This window comes from Chinchilla lanigera, unplaced genomic scaffold, assembly GCF_000276665.1.
Source record: "Chinchilla lanigera isolate Chin_1 unplaced genomic scaffold, ChiLan1.0 scaffold00099, whole genome shotgun sequence".
NCBI classification, from domain to species: domain Eukaryota; kingdom Metazoa; phylum Chordata; class Mammalia; order Rodentia; family Chinchillidae; genus Chinchilla; species Chinchilla lanigera.
Genome location: NW_004955500.1, coordinates 5,101,909 through 5,118,538, shown reverse-complemented (window position 1 = coordinate 5,118,538; position 16,630 = coordinate 5,101,909). Strand labels below are relative to the sequence as shown.

General features: G+C 36.7%; 1 protein-coding gene across 1 annotated transcript in view; it reads right to left on the bottom strand.

The window, feature by feature from the left end:
• Positions 1–16,630, bottom strand: part of Arid2 (AT rich interactive domain 2 (ARID, RFX-like)) — a gene marked incomplete at its 5' end in the record, with an annotated part of 178,626 nt that overhangs the window by 58,642 nt on the left and 103,354 nt on the right. The window contains 3 exon segments of the mRNA XM_013505655.1: positions 7,281–7,348; positions 9,301–9,519; positions 14,609–14,742. Coding sequence (XP_013361109.1) covers positions 7,281–7,348; positions 9,301–9,519; positions 14,609–14,742 — 421 coding nt within the window.

The window sequence follows — 16,630 nt, the reverse complement described above, 5'->3', positions numbered from 1 at the left end:
GTCAGTGAGTAAATTAGCTACAAGAGCTTTAGGTATTAGAATCATTAGGTGTATTTTTAATTTATATATTTTATATTTATACTTTATGAGATATAAAAATTTATATAATTTGAATTTAATTATAAAAATACTTTAAAGACTATAAAAAGGACAAATTTGAAAATGGGCAAAGAGAACTTGCAGAAATTATTATTATTATTATTTGGTCCTTTTGAGACAGTCTCACTACGCAGTTCAGGCTGGCCTTGAGCTCACTTTGTAGCCTGGGCTGGCCTCGAACTGGCAACGATCCTCCTGCCTCAGCCTCCTGAGTGCTGGGATTACAGGCGTGCGTCACCACGACTAGCCCAAGAAATTAAAATATAGTCTATTAACACACATGCCATATGGTACCCACATGATTCCTTTAATTTTTGAAGGCTTGATCTATTTTGAATGAGTCTCTTTTCAGAGGGGAATTTCTTTTCATTAACAAAAATATGTATAAGAGCAAGTGAACAGGCATATCTACTGCAGGAGCCAAGGCATGAATATTTCAATGCCTCTGTGTCCTAAATGACTACTCACAGAGCATGCAGAACCTCAAAGAGATAACTGATATAAAGTCGGGCATGGTGGTGCATGCCTGTAATCACAGCACTCAGGAGGTTGAGGCAGGAGGATCGCCATCGAGGTCAGCCTGAACTACAAAGCGAGACCCTATCTCAAAAAAAATAAAAAAAAGAAAAAGAAAGACAGAAAGATGAGAAAGAAGAAATAACTGATACACTTAGTGAAGAGAAGGCCCTCAGCTTGGTTTATCTTGTAACATAACGTCCAACATTTCAGAACCAGTGTCTTCATAAATTTTTTGTTTACATTTCTCATCCTTCTTTTATTTCATTCTATATGTGATCTCGATAGAGCCTATTCTGTCCACAACTGATTTAATTTCTTCTTGACAAAATATATCCTGTGACTATTTTAAATGTATACATTTTATCACTAATGAACCATGTGATTGATCTCATAAGAGGAAAAGACAGTAGCTGTTAACATTTACCAGAGAAAATAGCTGAAGTGGTCCATAAAAATACGCAGTGCCGTAACATTCAGGGTGGTTTGGTCTTAGATTGTTAAAGGGAAAGAAAAAAATCTGTATTTAATGATTATCTTAGAGTGAATTAATATGTTCTAATGTATCACGAAAGTGCATGTGGAAATAACATACGAAAGTAAAATTAATCTATACTATTACGTGCATTTAAACACTGAGTTCTGAGAAATTCTGCAGTGCACATTTGCTGGTGCATACTTGTGCAATATAATGTAGGGCAGTCCCTTTAACAACTGTCAGAGAGCTGTATCAAAAGTCTCTTCTGCATATCTGTTGCTTAGCAGCTGCCCTTTCAAATTATTAATACTGAGTTTATTCATATAGCTCAAAATTTTTAATAGTTTAAATGCCTGTTTATATTTTAGTAGTTAATAGTTCCCTAATATATTAATTTAAATATTTAATGTTTTGTTAACCACAGTTTTATAGTTTTGAATATTAAAACCTTTAACATCAATCTCTACTGGGAAAACTTGTAGCACATTTTATAACAGGAAAAGTACCACATATCTGCTCGTATCTAAAGCATTTAAAGCCTAAGTAATCTACTATTAAACAATGTAGAGGACACGGAAATATTTACTCAAAATGTATTCTGAGCGAGCTTAGCGTGGGACAGTTACACAGAACAGTCATTTCTGTTTTCACCATCCTCACTGCACACACTGCTTTTCGTTTGTTTGTTTGTTTTGTTTTTCCAGTACAGGGAATCGAACTCACGACCTTCCACTTGTGAGGCAGGCGCTGTGCCGCTGAGCTAAATCCCCAGCGCCACACACTGCTCTGGAAGCGCTGCCACACATTAGCCTGTCTGCTTTCCCCGCCCCCACCCCGCCGCGGCGGCCGGCCCACAGCGCGGTGGTCATCTGGGTGTAACACTGCACAGACAGGTGCTGTCTCACATCCATTTCCTCTGGCTGCTTTGTGCCGAGCTGTAACGAACTGCACCTTCTTTTACTCTCTGTACACAACTGCGTGCTTTGAATTAGCAGGCTGAAACGCTTTGAATCAGTGGGTCCTGAACACCTAAGATAAAAGTACTGCAGAAACCAGAGGGCTGAGTGACGTATTAGACACAACTGAAAAAAATGAGTAAGTGTGGTGAAAAGAGAAGCCAGGAAATTCACCAGGTACAGAGAGAAAGTATATGAAAGAAAGGTTGAGAGACATGGAGGGTAGAATTAAAAAATTCAACTTTGGAATTCCAGAAGTAAAGAAAATCTACACCTTGTCACATGGTCCTAAAACACTAAACAGGCTGGGTTTGGTGGCCGAGGCAGGAGGATCCCCAAGAATGCAAGGCCAGCTTGGACTACAAAGTGAGCTCAAGGCCAGCCTGAACTGGATAGCAAAACCCTGTCTCAATAAGGCAATAAATAAATAAATGAATAAATAAGCAAGCAGATCCAAAATTAACAACAAAATAAAGATGAAAACAAAGGCATGAAAAACCCACAAAAACTCCTACAATTCCATACACAGAATATGGATAAAAAACAAAGAATTCAGAGTTTTTCTAATAAGATATACCCCCCCCTAAAAACCTAACTAAGGCTATATTATACCACGGAAAGGATAGATACTCAGAAGAGATTGAGAGATGCAAGGAAGAACTGGAAGAAATAATTTAGATTAAAAGGCCCGTTTTCCTGGGCTTTATATTTTATAGAGGTATAAAAACGAGATATACTGTTTTTGGCAATGAACAATACAAAACAGTGAATATTTTCTCCAATTCAAAAACTTTTTAACTGAAATTTCAATAGAAAGAATTCAGTTTCTTTTTTTTTTTTGTCCTTTTGAGACAGGGTCTCACTATGCAGTTCAGGCTCGTCTTCAATTCACTGTGCAGCCCAGGCTGGCCTCGAACTCACAGCAATCCTCTTACCTCAGCCTCCTAAGTGATGGGATTACAGGCGTGCGCCACCATGCCGGATTTAGAGTTCAGTTTCTTGACCTAAAATCCGGGTTCTTTGAAACACTAACATGGGTAGATGGACCAGGAGAAGAGTCCAAAAATAGATCCATGTATGTATGATTGCAAAATCTATGACAAAGATGACATTGCAAAGCTTTTTGGTTTTTTTTTTTTTTTTTTTGGTTTTTCTCTGGTACCAGGAACCGAACTCACGACCTTGCGCTTGCCAGGCAGGCGCTTTTGCCGCTGAGCTAAATCCCCAGCCCCTGCAAAGCTTTTTTATCTATCAAAATTATTCAGGTTCTACTGTGTCGCCACGTGAAGAAAAAACAAATTTTGACTAATACCATACACACAAAACTTTACACACATTATAGGTCTAAATGTGAAAGATAAAACAGAAGAAAAAAAATGAAATGTATCTGACCTCAGAAATATATTTGCAAATTTTTTAGAAAGTTAAATTAAGAACTGTTTTCATAGGAGGACCTTTAAAGAATAAAAAAATCAACTAGAGAGAAGATATATCCAATACACGTCTGAAAAAGAACTTTTATTGAAAGCAAAGAACTACAATAAGACCATCTTAAAGACAATGGACTAATTATGGGCAGTGCTCAAAAGAAACTGTTAAAAGACAATGGTATTTTTTTTTTTATCAGTCACTATGCAAAAATGGAAATTAAACCCAACACGCAGCAACACTACATACCCACCGGGTGGTTACAGTGAGAGAGACCACAGTACCGCCCACCGGCAACAGCAGGTGACAGACTGCAACGAGGAGGGTCCGGCTGACGTTATCTACTAAGGCTGCCCCTCTGAGTTGTATGCACATCCTATAAACTAGCAGTTACACTCCCAGGTCTATCATCCAACAGAAATGCTTTCATACATTTACCAAAACAAATGTGTAAAACCCTTCACGGCAGAATTATTTGTTTCTAAACTTGAAATAATTCTTACCGCTTTCTGAATTTAAAGCAGAAGGAACAAGGGGCTGGGGATTTAGCTCAGCGGCAAAAGCGCCTGCCTGGCAAGCGCAAGGTCGTGAGTTCGGTTCCCAGTACCAGAGAAAAACCAAAAAAAAAAAAAAAGCAGAAGGAACAAATTGCTACAATTCATGGAATGCGATGCTGCACAACAACAACGGTGAATACGGTACACGTATACTAGGAACCGTGCGGATGAACCTCAACAGCAGAGCGGCAGAGTCGGCACAGAGACGTACGGGCGAGGGAGTGAAGGAAGAGACTGGGACGGGCACGGGGCGGCCGTGCAGAGGAAGAATGCTCATTTCTCCCTCTGGATAATGATTACATTGTGGTGCTCATTTTGCACACAATTACTGAGTTGTATACTTATGTGTACTTTTCTAAATACGGGTTTAAATTTAATAAAAAAATCTACTTAAAGGACTTGGGAAAGTCTGTTAAAGAAAAATTTCATGTACACTGAAATTTAGTTTTAATATACAGAACCATGATTAATTTATTCTTTGGCATTAGCCAGATACTGTCAAGTGCACATTCACGTTTGAAACAGAGGCAGTGTATTTCCTGCTACACCTTTCCTTTTGTTTAGGAGGGTCCTGCCCCATAAACTTCCTTCCTAAATCCCAGACTAGGTTTGTTCTCATCTCAGAGCGTTTGCACCTGAAAAGCTCTTCCTTTGCAAGGATGGTCCCATCTTACCATTTCCATCTATCAAGAATTATCAGGTATTCCTTCCTAAGAAAAGCCTCCGTTGGTCACGTGACCAAACACCCACATCTGTTTTATCACTTTAATCTGTTTTATTCTCTTATAATACTTGCCAAATTTCAAATTATACTGTTTTAACTTTATTGTGAGTTTTCTTGCAATAGAATGAAAATTCTTTGAAAGTGGGAACCTTGTTTGCCTATGTCTGAAAAAGTTTTAGCACACAGACATTATTCAGGAGACATTTGCTAAACAAAGGAATCAATGTACAAAATGATTTTAAAGACAAACAACAAGGTAAAATAGTTTAAGCCATTTTTCTCTAGGTTTCATTAAAGCTCTATTTTATTGCATATCATCAGGCAAATATTAAAAATTTTAAATTAGGTAATACCTTATGAAGCAATCAAATATTACAAACATTTTTGAACAATTATACCTTATATAGCACTTAGCCTTTTGGGTGTAAACTTCATTTGCAATAACAATATGAAAAGTAACTATTATAAAACTTAATATGGTAATAGCTGACTCTTCTTTTTCCTTTTTTTGTTTTTCTCCGGTACTGGGAATAGAACTCACAACCTCGTGCTTGCCAGGCAGGCGCTGTGCCGCTGAGCTAAATCTCCAGCCCCAATAGTTGATTTTTCTTAAGAGGATTTAATATACTTTCATTCAGAAATTTTACTACTTGGAATTTATCCCTTGGAAAATTTCTTTTATTCTTATAGATTTGGCTGCAGACATGTTCATTCCAGCTAGGTTTATAATAATGAAAAACAGAAACAACCTAAAGTTCAGACCGTATGAATTATTAATATGAAATATGAAATATCTGTAATACAAAATGAGTGCTCATTACAAAGTTAAAGAGTAAGAGTAAACATGAAAGCTCGTCATGTCAGGGAAAGAGGTAAGTTACACACTAAGCCTGAAGGCTGGGTTACACTTTGGTGGCAGAGCACTTGCCCAGGAAGAAGGTACTGGGTTCAGTCCCTGACACTGGCCCCTCCCCACCACACAGTCTGAAACACAACCTTTGGTTTTAATTATTGCATACGCAGAAAATACCTGATAGATGGAAACAGAAATATTAAGAGTTTATATCTGGGTAGGTGTAATTAAAGATAAAATTTTTTTCTATTGCTGTATATTCTAGCTTTTCCAGTGTCCATTTATTACTTCTAAAAAACTATGAAAACACCTTGTTCTTTTTCCCTTTGTTGCTTGTTAATAAATTTGTTATTATTTGAGTTAATAATTCAAATATTCTAGCTACTTAAGATAAAATTCATGCATACATCCTTGAAGAGACATTATAGATTGCTTGAAATATTTTACAATGGAATTTTTTGGTTTGGAAAAAAAAACGTGAACAGAAAAATGTAAAGCATAACTATTAAAGTATTTAATATGTAGTTAATATTAACTTTTAATTTTCTTAAAAAGTAGAATATTTTATAGGATAGACTATAAACAAATTTACAAGAAACCTTATATAAAATTATTTTGATGTAAAGTCAGTGATGGTGTCTAATTGTAACTCTTTATTTTCTTCTTAGGTCAAGAAAAACACTGATACATTATGAAATAAAAATGTGTCAGTGGCAAAATTAAGAATCAAACCAGTAAAGATCTTCTGAAGATCTACAAATAATTCAAGAAAAATCATTCAATTCCACATAAAAGGTTAAAAGATATCTCTATATATTTATAACACTTAACCTGCTGAAAAGTCGAGTTGGGAAGAACCTTATATAAAAATAACTCTTGTTATTTACTCCTAAAACCTAACAATTTTTTTAAGTTGTTAAAGTTTGTATAATAGAGTTCACATGTGTTTTATGTTTAAAAATTTTGTAATTTTAAATATATTCAATTAGTTGTACATAAATTCTAAATTCATGTTTCTTTTAGTAAAATGCCAACAGAAAAATTTTATTTTTAGCTGACAGATACTTCTTAAAATAAGTGTCTTAATCTAAACTGCATTGGGGCTGGGGGTTTAGCTCAGCGGCAAAGCGCCTGCCTGGCAAGCGCAAGGTCGTGAGTTCGGTTCCTGGTACCGGAGAAAAACCAAAAAAAAAATTTAAAAAAATAAAAAAAATAAAAAATAAACTGCATGCTATTGTAATATCAAAATGTTTACTACAACTGAGTTTTAATATAAGTGATTTGTCTACATATATCATATATAATAGTGTTTTAGAGGGCTGCTTTTAAAAAACAAAGTACATAGGTTACAAAATTTTAGTTGAAGAAATGAAATCAAAAGCAACCAAACTTAAATGTTCTACTTAGGAACAGGTCACTTAAATATTCATTGCTGTTGTAGATATATCATCATCAGGTCACAATAAAAATAATGTAAATGATAAAATATGAATTTTATTTCCATTCATTAGTTATAAGATTTTCTACTCCACTTCTACATAAGTATGTATCATGCTAAAAATAAAAGTATGAATAGTATCATGTATATGACATGAACAACCATTCAAGCCGCTGTTGGCGTGGCTATCTGTTAATTCAGTGCATCCACATGTTAATTTGCGTGAATTACCTTCACAAAATCTCTATCAGTCTTCTCCTTCCATTCTTCCCCAAATACAGTAGAAAAGGATCCTAATGCTAAAAGGACAAATAGTATATTTAGTAAAATGTGATTAATTCTTTGGTTCTTCATATTATACAGAGCAAAATACTAAAAACTGTGTAACTACATTTTAACATAAAAATTGTAAAACAAATGGTAGCAATAACTATTAGTAAGTGATAATAAATGATAATGTTTTGAATTATGTATTGTTTCAATTACAAAACACTAGGACTGGGGATGCAGCTCAGTATCAACAGCCCTGATTTTGCATATGAGGACCTGAGTTCACTCCCCAGCACTGCAAACAGTAACAAGCCGGCTCACTTTCCTAAGTTATACACAGTAAAAAGAAGAGTGAAGACTACTGTAGCAGTTACTCTGCCACTGGTTTCCCTTACTAGAGAAGAACGCGTTTAGAAGGGTGGCACCGCTAGTACACCGCTGCTGTGAGCTGTCTCCACAGAGCCCTGTACCACTTCTCGGCCTCTCGGCTCAGGTCGAGCACACAAAGCCCTCATGCACTCTGGATCTCTAACTTTCTTCTCTTGTTGGAATGACAGAAACACTGTTAAGGAGCCTTTGCTAAGTTCTTCATGTTCTGGATTGCTACTGTACAGGATCATTTAGTCACTTACACGAATATAAATCTCTGAAGAATTCAAGATAAATGGGCAAAAAGAATGTCATGCCTGTATACCAAAACTGTCACCCTTCCCTCTGCGCTGTACCCACTGTTCGCACGCAGTCCTGTTCAATGACCAAGCAGGACGGCTTCAGTAAGATTACTATGGTTTCTAAAAGCTTCATTTGGAGCTTTTTAAAATATGTAAAATTCTCCAACTATTCTGTATTAAATGATAAAAGCTGTACTTGAAAGATCAAAATTAAATGCCGGGAATTAAAGATGAAAATGAGACAGCAATCAAACAAATTGAAATCTCTAAAGACAGAACGTAAACTAAGAAGTAACAGTCTTTGCTCCTCCCTCAGGTAAACAAGAATAATTTTGGGAGAGTAAGAAACTCACAGTTATTCCTGTTTAAACTTCATTTCAAAATTGTTTTCATTTCAAATAAGTTCATGGCAAATTAAAAAGAATCTTACATAATTTCAAATACAATTATATTTAAAAGTACAGTAGTAAATCCAAGTCCAATTGCAGAAAAATGTACTCATTTGTACATGCCTTGCTATTTAGAGATAAAACTATGAGCAAGTAAAGGTTTCAAAATACACCTTTTAAATCTACTCACCTAAACCCAGAAAACTGAGAAGATCTGGTGAGTGAAAAGTAACTTACCTTTAAAATGCAATTTCACGGAAAATCCATCATTTGATTTGTAAAAACTACCACTAGAAAATTCTGTAAGAAGGCTATGAAACATCTGATGAACCTTAATTTGATTATTTAGGAAGCAAATCTGCAAATGCTTTGAGCTAAAATGTTTATTTTAGTTAAAAGTTAGACATGTAACAAGAACAGACTTTAAAAACAATTTCTTCCAGTTCCTAGTTTTCAGATTTTTGTAAAAACCAATGTTTTTCAATCCAGGAAACCTATGTATTACTCATAGCCAATATCAGGATTTTTATATCAAAAGGTGTAATAACACCAGCTTACTATTTAAGCATATATGGTTTTTTAAAAAAAACAAACCTCAAACATTTATTTAGCTGGGTGTGGTGGTGCACAGCTGTGACCCCAGCCCTTGGCAGACGAGAGTGGAGGAGACCTGGGTGTTCAAGGGTAGCCTGGCTACATAGCTCAGGGCCAGCCACAACTACACAGTAGACCCTGTCTCAAAAAGAAACCAAAAATAATAAAAAACTACAAATGTTATCTTAAGTAATGTATTTAACATAATAAAAGCAAATAAAGATGGCTATTCTACTAATGAAAATTATTTTGTCCCTAAAAACATTTGAAAAAATCCTTCAACACCTCCACAGAATGATCATTTCACATATTTGGTTTACAACTTACTGTCATCGAACACCCCGGCATTTGCAAGTAATAAAGTGATGATTTTCGGGTCTTTCTCAAGTTGCATGACGTGCTTGCTTTCGTTTGACAGCAGAGTGCACACATTAATAGCGAAGTCCACTTCATTCGGGAGTCCAGATAGCAGTGAGAGCACCAATTTATTATAATCATTTGGCGAATTGAAGTCCATAGATAGCCCATAACTTTGCCGCAGATAATCTAAGAAGAGAAAGAAACACTTAAGGTTGTGGAAGGATCGGACACACTTATGTTTGGCATCTTTTGACTACAGGTCAGTTTTTCTTTTTTTTTTAAATAAAATACAAGCTGATCGTAAGTTAACAGTTCAAGGTTTTTAGGTTTACTAAATGTTAAAATTACATTCTAGAAAAAAAATCAAAATACAAAAGCATACTTACCTTCTTGGATATCACTGCCAAAGCAGTATTATACTATTTTTAAATTTATATAACCTATACTTTACTTTTGCATTTCAAAGGGATGTTCTGACTTACTGAGATATAATTAAAAGTAATAGAACCATTCTTTTTATTTTAGAATTCAGAGCTTTGATGAATATACACAGCTCCTGAGCCACACAACAGTCAAGAGAATATTTCTATCACCTCAAAAAGCATCCTTTGTCCTCTGTAGTCACTTCCAACCCCTACGCCTCTGTACCACTGATCCTTTGTTTTGTTCTGCAGCTTTGTTATATATGTTGTTTTTTTTTTTTTTTGATACCAGGAATAGAACTCAGGACCTTGAGCTTGCCAGGCAGGCGCTTGTGCCCCTGAGCTCTATCCCCGGCCCTATAGCTTTGTTATATTTCAAAATGTCAAGTAAACAGAACGAGGCAATGGACAGCCTTTCTGCTTCTGATTTCTTTTCTTTAGCAAATGTCTGAGATTCACATCCACGTCAACATGTGAACAGCAATCCATTCCTTTTTAAACCATTTATCCATTTCCCGGGTGAAAGACATCTGTGTTGTTTCTAGTTTTTAGTACCTATAAAAACAGCTGCTAAAAAACTTACAGGATTTTGTGGGGACCTGCTTTTTCACTACTGTTGCTACCTACTTACAAGTGGTACGACTAGGTCACATGTAAACGCTTAATTTTTTTTAAGAAAAAGTGCGTAACTGTTTTCCAAACTGGCTGTAACATTCTGCATTGGCATGTCTGCCATCAGTTTAGAGAATTTCTCTTACTCCTCCTCTTGCTAGCAGTCAACACTGTCATCTTTAAATATTCTAAATATTGCTTATGTGATACTTGTTTTACAAACAGATTCTCCCAGTTAGCGGACTGTCTTTGCATTTTAAGTATCTTTTAAGAGAAATTTTAATTTTGATGAAATCTGTCCTGTACATTTTTACTTTTCTCCTTACGTTTTTATGTCCTAAGAAGTCCTTGTTTAAAGTACAGTAACATTAAGCTTTTCTGTAGAAGAATTAGTTTAAAATGCCCATTTTAAAAACTTTGAAGGTAGGGAAAACGGGCTCACAAAACTCTAAGGTACAACACATTACAGACCGATTTTATGTTTCTAGAAATACTGAATTTGCAGAATACTGCATTTGTCACTTTTGCCTTTCACAGTTCTCCTATGAAGATAGTACAAATGTATTTTCCAAAAATACAAGAAATGGAGCCAGGCCCGGGGGCACGTGCATTTCCCCAGCACTCCGAGAGGGTGGCGGACGAGGGTCATGCGTTCAGGCCCAGCCCGGACAACTTCAGGAGACTGTCCGCGGTCACGGCTTGTACCTAGGTGCTCCCGGGAAGCCTCCAGCGCGGACAGGTAGGGCTTCCGGCTGCACCGAGGGTGTGTGATCGGGGGATCAGGCCTGTGTGGTGCTGGATCAGTGCTCTGCTTGCAACGAGCAGAGGGCAGACCATGGCAGCGCCAGCCTAGATACGATGGCTTCAACCAGCAGGCCACAGCCCAGGTGGAGGCTAAGGGACGGCCCTGCCGCCCAGTGACGCTTCTCCTCTGCAGTGCCACCTCCGTGGTGCCCTGCCTTCGAGCCAGCCAGCTCTGGACTGAAACCTCCACAAACCATGGGCTGAAATAAACCTTTCCTCCTCTAACTTTGGGTGTCTGGCATTCTCTTTTCTGTCTTTCTGAGACAGGGTCTCGCTATGCAGTTCATGCTGGCCTCGAACTCACTTTGTAGCCCAGGCTGGTCTCAAACTCACAATGATCCTCCTGCCTCAGCCTCCCAAGTACTGGGATGACAGGTGTGCACCATGACACCTGGCCTGGTATTTTCTCAGCAATGAAAAAAGTGAGACAGAGACCTTGTCTAAAAACAAAAAAATAGGAGCTGGAGATTTAGCTCAGCGGCAAAGCGCCTGCCTGGCAAGCGCAAGGTCATGAGTTCAGTTCCCGGTACCGGAGAAAAACCAAAAACAAGAAAAAAAAAAAATCTAAAAATAAAAAAATAAAAAATAAAAGGGCCGGGGATTAACTCAGTAGGAAGGGCCCTGGGCTCTGAACCCAGTGCTAAGGGAAAGAAGGTGGGGGGGGGGGTGAGAAGGTAGGAAGGAGGGGGAAATGGAAAGAATTAAAAGAATAAAAGAATAGAGAAGTAAGAAAACCTTAAAAATCTACCCAATAATTCTATAGATATTAATGTATCCACATCAATACCAAGGGAGGGCAAAGAGTGAAAGAACCCAAAGGATTAGGTGTTTATGGCAAAAAATATATTAAAAACTACACAAGTGATAAAGATGCTGATGTCAATGCTGAATAATCATCAAGTTCACTTATTTTGTTTTTTTGTTTTGTTTTGTTTTGTTTTCCGGTACCAGGAATTGAACTCATGACCTCGCGCTTGCCAGGCAGGCGCTGTGCCACTGAGCTAAACCCCCAGTCCTCACATTCAAAACAAAAGAAATTCTGCTCCAAATTTCTGACACAGAAAGTCTTTCCAAGGTTCTTTTAAAATATGTACTGGGAACTGAACTCAGAGTCTCGCATAAGCCAGACAAGCACTCTACACATCACTGGCCCTAAATAAAAGCTCTTAATTTGCTACAGTAATTCTAATTTGGCATTTGTTTAGAACACTCACACACATGCACTGAAAACTATGAAGTTTACTCTATTTTGCTTAATGATACTTGAAAAGAATCATTGGTGAAGTTGCTTTATATGTTGATAACCATGTTAATCTGTAAAATACCATCATGATGCTGTTACGATTCTTTTCTAAAAAAATAAACAGCACTTCAATAAATGCCGCTCTTTCCAGTCCGAAGTAGATATTGCATGACTTGATGTTCTAAAGCAATTCCTACTCTTTCTGAACACCCAATTCTTGACTTTATCAAATACAATATATATCTTACATACTTGCTCAGATTCTCCTGAAAACCAACTCAATATATTAGGGCATATCAAAAAAGAGTTATTATAAGAAGTTAAGGCAGTTTATAATTTCTTTAACTTGTGTAGCTCCATCTGTAAGTTTCATTACAGGCTTCTGAAATACCAAAATTTCCACATTGTCTTTCTTAAAGTAAATCAATTTCAATTAGGAGACGGACGGAACCAATACAGAAAAGCACTTTATTTTAAACCAGACTAAAGGGAACAAGGGAACAAAGGGTTGGTTTGGGAAATACAGATAAATCTATTTAACCTGCGAGAACAAATAGCTCTGTCTATATAATATAGGAATCATAGTTATGAAGTTGAAAACAGACTTCAAAGTCATTAGCACAATGTTTCATTCAATGTAGTAATATCCTCTATAATAATACCACTGAATTAGTGGTTATTACCTCTTTTTAGGGACACAGGACATAAAACCTAGTAAGTCGCTTTATTTTATTGGTTTAAATTATTAGCAAGTTTAAACCGCGTGTGGTGGTGCACACCTGTAATCCCAACACTCTGGAGGCTGAGGCAGGAGGATCACTACAAATTCCAGACCAGCCTGGGCTACAAAGTGAGCTCAAGGTCAGCCTGAACTGCATAGCAAGACCCTGTCTCAAAAAAAAAAAAAAAAAGAAAAGCAAGCTTTTCTACATAGTGACTTTAAATGTTTTAACTTTGATTCTTATAGTAATAAACACTCATTAAAAACAAAGCTAGGCTTGTTCTGTTTTTCCTGCTCCTCTCTCATCTTAATTATTTTAAAAATCATTAAACGACAGTCTCTTCCAATGGAGTTCACATATTTTAAGAAGACATCCTGTTTGTGCAGCCACTGTTGACTGAGCAAGAAATACAGAGTCACCATCAACATAAAAGAAAACTGAAAACAGACAATGTAAAATAAAAGAACTGATGATACTGATACAAATGAGACAGCTTAGCACCAGTACCAGTAAATAATAATAAACATATTGAGAATATAACCTTCACAGAGAACAGAACTAAAAAAACTACCTATTTCTCTAGGCCAGATGTTGCTGCTTGAAGAAAAAGACACGAACTTATCTCTCTGTATCTCTCTCTCAGCTCACAGCCTCCATCCCTACAGCCACTAAAAACTAGAACCCAGTCAATTCTACTTAAATCTGTTTATCAGACTCTCTAGTGGATTATCTCCAATTTGAATTGAATTCTTTTTAGCTGAAGATTCTTCAGCTTTTACAAGAGTGACTTAAGGATCTTCCCCTTCTTTTTTTTTTTTTTTTTGTCTTTTTGTGACAGGGTCTCACCTTTGTAGCACAGGCTGGTCTTCAACTAGCAACAACCCTCCTGCCTCCGCCTACTGAGTGCTGGGATTACAGGCATGCGCCACCATGCCCGGATTCCTCTTCTTATCACATTTTATTTTATTGTTTTCTCTGAGACAGGGTCTCATGATGTACTTCAGGCTGGCCTTGAACTCAGAGCAATCCTCCTGCCTCCGCATCCTGAGTGCTGGGATGGCAAGCATGAGCTCCGCTTCTCATTTCAGTGACTATTTGGACTAAACTGCTCAGCTAACAAGTAAAAAAGCACGTAATAATGAAGAAACTTTACTTGAAAGTATAGGTATTCGTAATTATAATAAAAGTTCCTGTAACTACTTTTTTTTTTTTTTTTTGTCGGTACTGAGAATCCAACTCAGGACCTTGAGCTTGCTGGGCAGATGCTGCGCGGTTGAGCTATATTTCTGACTCTTAATATTCTTAAACAACCTGTGATAGAAAGGGCCCTAATACAAATTAGATGTTGATCTTTGAAAGCTGGAACACTACATCTTAAGTGTTCTCATGTACACGGGGAGTAATTCATTTGATTTCTATTTTTCAAGTGCAGAAGTGTGGACCTCTGTCCTGTAACTTGTCGTGATGTTTACCTGACACGCTGTGTTGCTGGTAATTGTAGGAAGATGGAATTGCACCAATAGGAAGCTGTGGCTTTGGGTTGCCAGGTGGTACTTCATCATCATCCTCCCCAAAATGATGAACTTTCTCGTACTTTTCTAGGTAACTGCAACAGAAAAATAGCACAGCAATTTAAAAATAAATTTACAACTTTTCTTAACTCCTACAACATGCTTTGATCTTGATGCCCCCAAATCTCGTAATAATAACAAAATAGTAAAATGTGACAAATTTATTTTATTGAAACAGTAGCGTTAGTTATCAATAATATTATAGACAAAGCCCGGCATGGTGGCGCACGCCTGTAATCCCAGCACTCGGAGGCTGAGGCAGGAGTGTTGCAAGTTCGAGGCCAGCCTGGGCTACAAAGTGAGCTCAAGGCCAGCCCGAACTGCGTAGCGAGACTGTCTCAAAAAGACCACAACAACAGCAACAACAACGAAACAAAAGCAGACAAAGTCAATGTAATGTACTAACACAGCTTTCACTTTTTCAAAAGAGCACAATGCTGCTCAAAGCCACAACAACAGCGAACATCACAAGGTACTGCAGATGAACAGCAGTGTATTTTGTTTATTGACTTTTTCAGAAAAGTAATACATGGTTTGCTATAAAAAACAAGGGAATCTTAGATTTCCTAACCCTTTTCAATTTTACCAAGAGACAACTACAGGTTGATGCGCATATTTCAATGAATATTTTTATTTAACAATATAGTTTAGAGATCTAAGATATCATATACTGCACTACTTCATTTCTTTTTTTTTTTTTTTGGTTTTTCTCCCGTACCGGGAATCGAACTCACGACCTTGCGCTTGCCAGGCAGGCACTTTGCCACTGAGCTAAATCCCCAGCCCCTGCACTACTTCATTTCTGAAAATACAGTATAGGAGCCTGTTGATATGTAAGGGATGTACCTAGTTCTCTTGTGACACATTTAGGCTATACTGTTTTTTGTTCTCACAAATCATGTTGCAAAAAGCTTAATCTGTACATTTAATTAAATATTTTCTCTTCACAGACAGTAGAAATGATATGGATGATACAGATGTGGCTAAATCCCATCTAAAAGTAGTATGCCTAATAAATTTTGACCAACTTATAAGGTAATTCCTGTATCCCCCACTATATCACTATCACTGATATGATTAATCCTAGTATTAATCAGAATTAAATTTTCAAATTCACAATCTATTGCTACCTAATAATTTAGCTAGGTAAGACTCCCAAATAAAACTTTAAAAACGAGGACACAATTGGTTAAACCATGTCAAACACAACACTGTATACTACCATAGATGTTACTGTATAACTAAGTCAAACTAATCGACATATTTACATCTACCACAAAAAGTTCTATATGATAATTTTATACATCAACCCTAGCATTCGTTTTTAGTAAAAGATTTAAATGTTAAGGTAGAATGTATGGAAGCTAAACTTTTATAAATATGAAAACTAATGACATGGAAAATCGTTACTACTTCTTATTTTCCCCTTCCCATTTTGCAAGCAAAATAATCCACATTCTCAAGCATGTAAAGGAATTAAAGGTGTCCCTTTCTAGTGTTTTCAAGTTCTCAGTATAAGCTCAATCTGATGAAACTTTTTCCTAGCAGGCAGCCTGACAGCTCATGAATCCAGTACTTTGCTGTTGCAGATATAGAAAATTAAAGCAGAGATATGTGTATAGATACAAACTCTGCACACTGAAGAAGGTAGGCAGCTGCATAAATTTCAGCCTGATCCCAGGATAGACTTTACAGTCTAAAAACATAAAAGAATGCTTAAAAGGGGCAGTTTCATACTAGTACACATCTATAGTGGATGTAAACGTGTAAATGAAACAAGCTTGTTCTTTTGGATTATTAATGCTGCTACCATAAAAAGACTAGGTATAAATTTAGACATAAAAGCAAACTGGAAAACAGCTGCTCAAAATTTATATGACATGTTTTCTGCCAATGAAAGAAAATCTAAGTCACAAAATCACT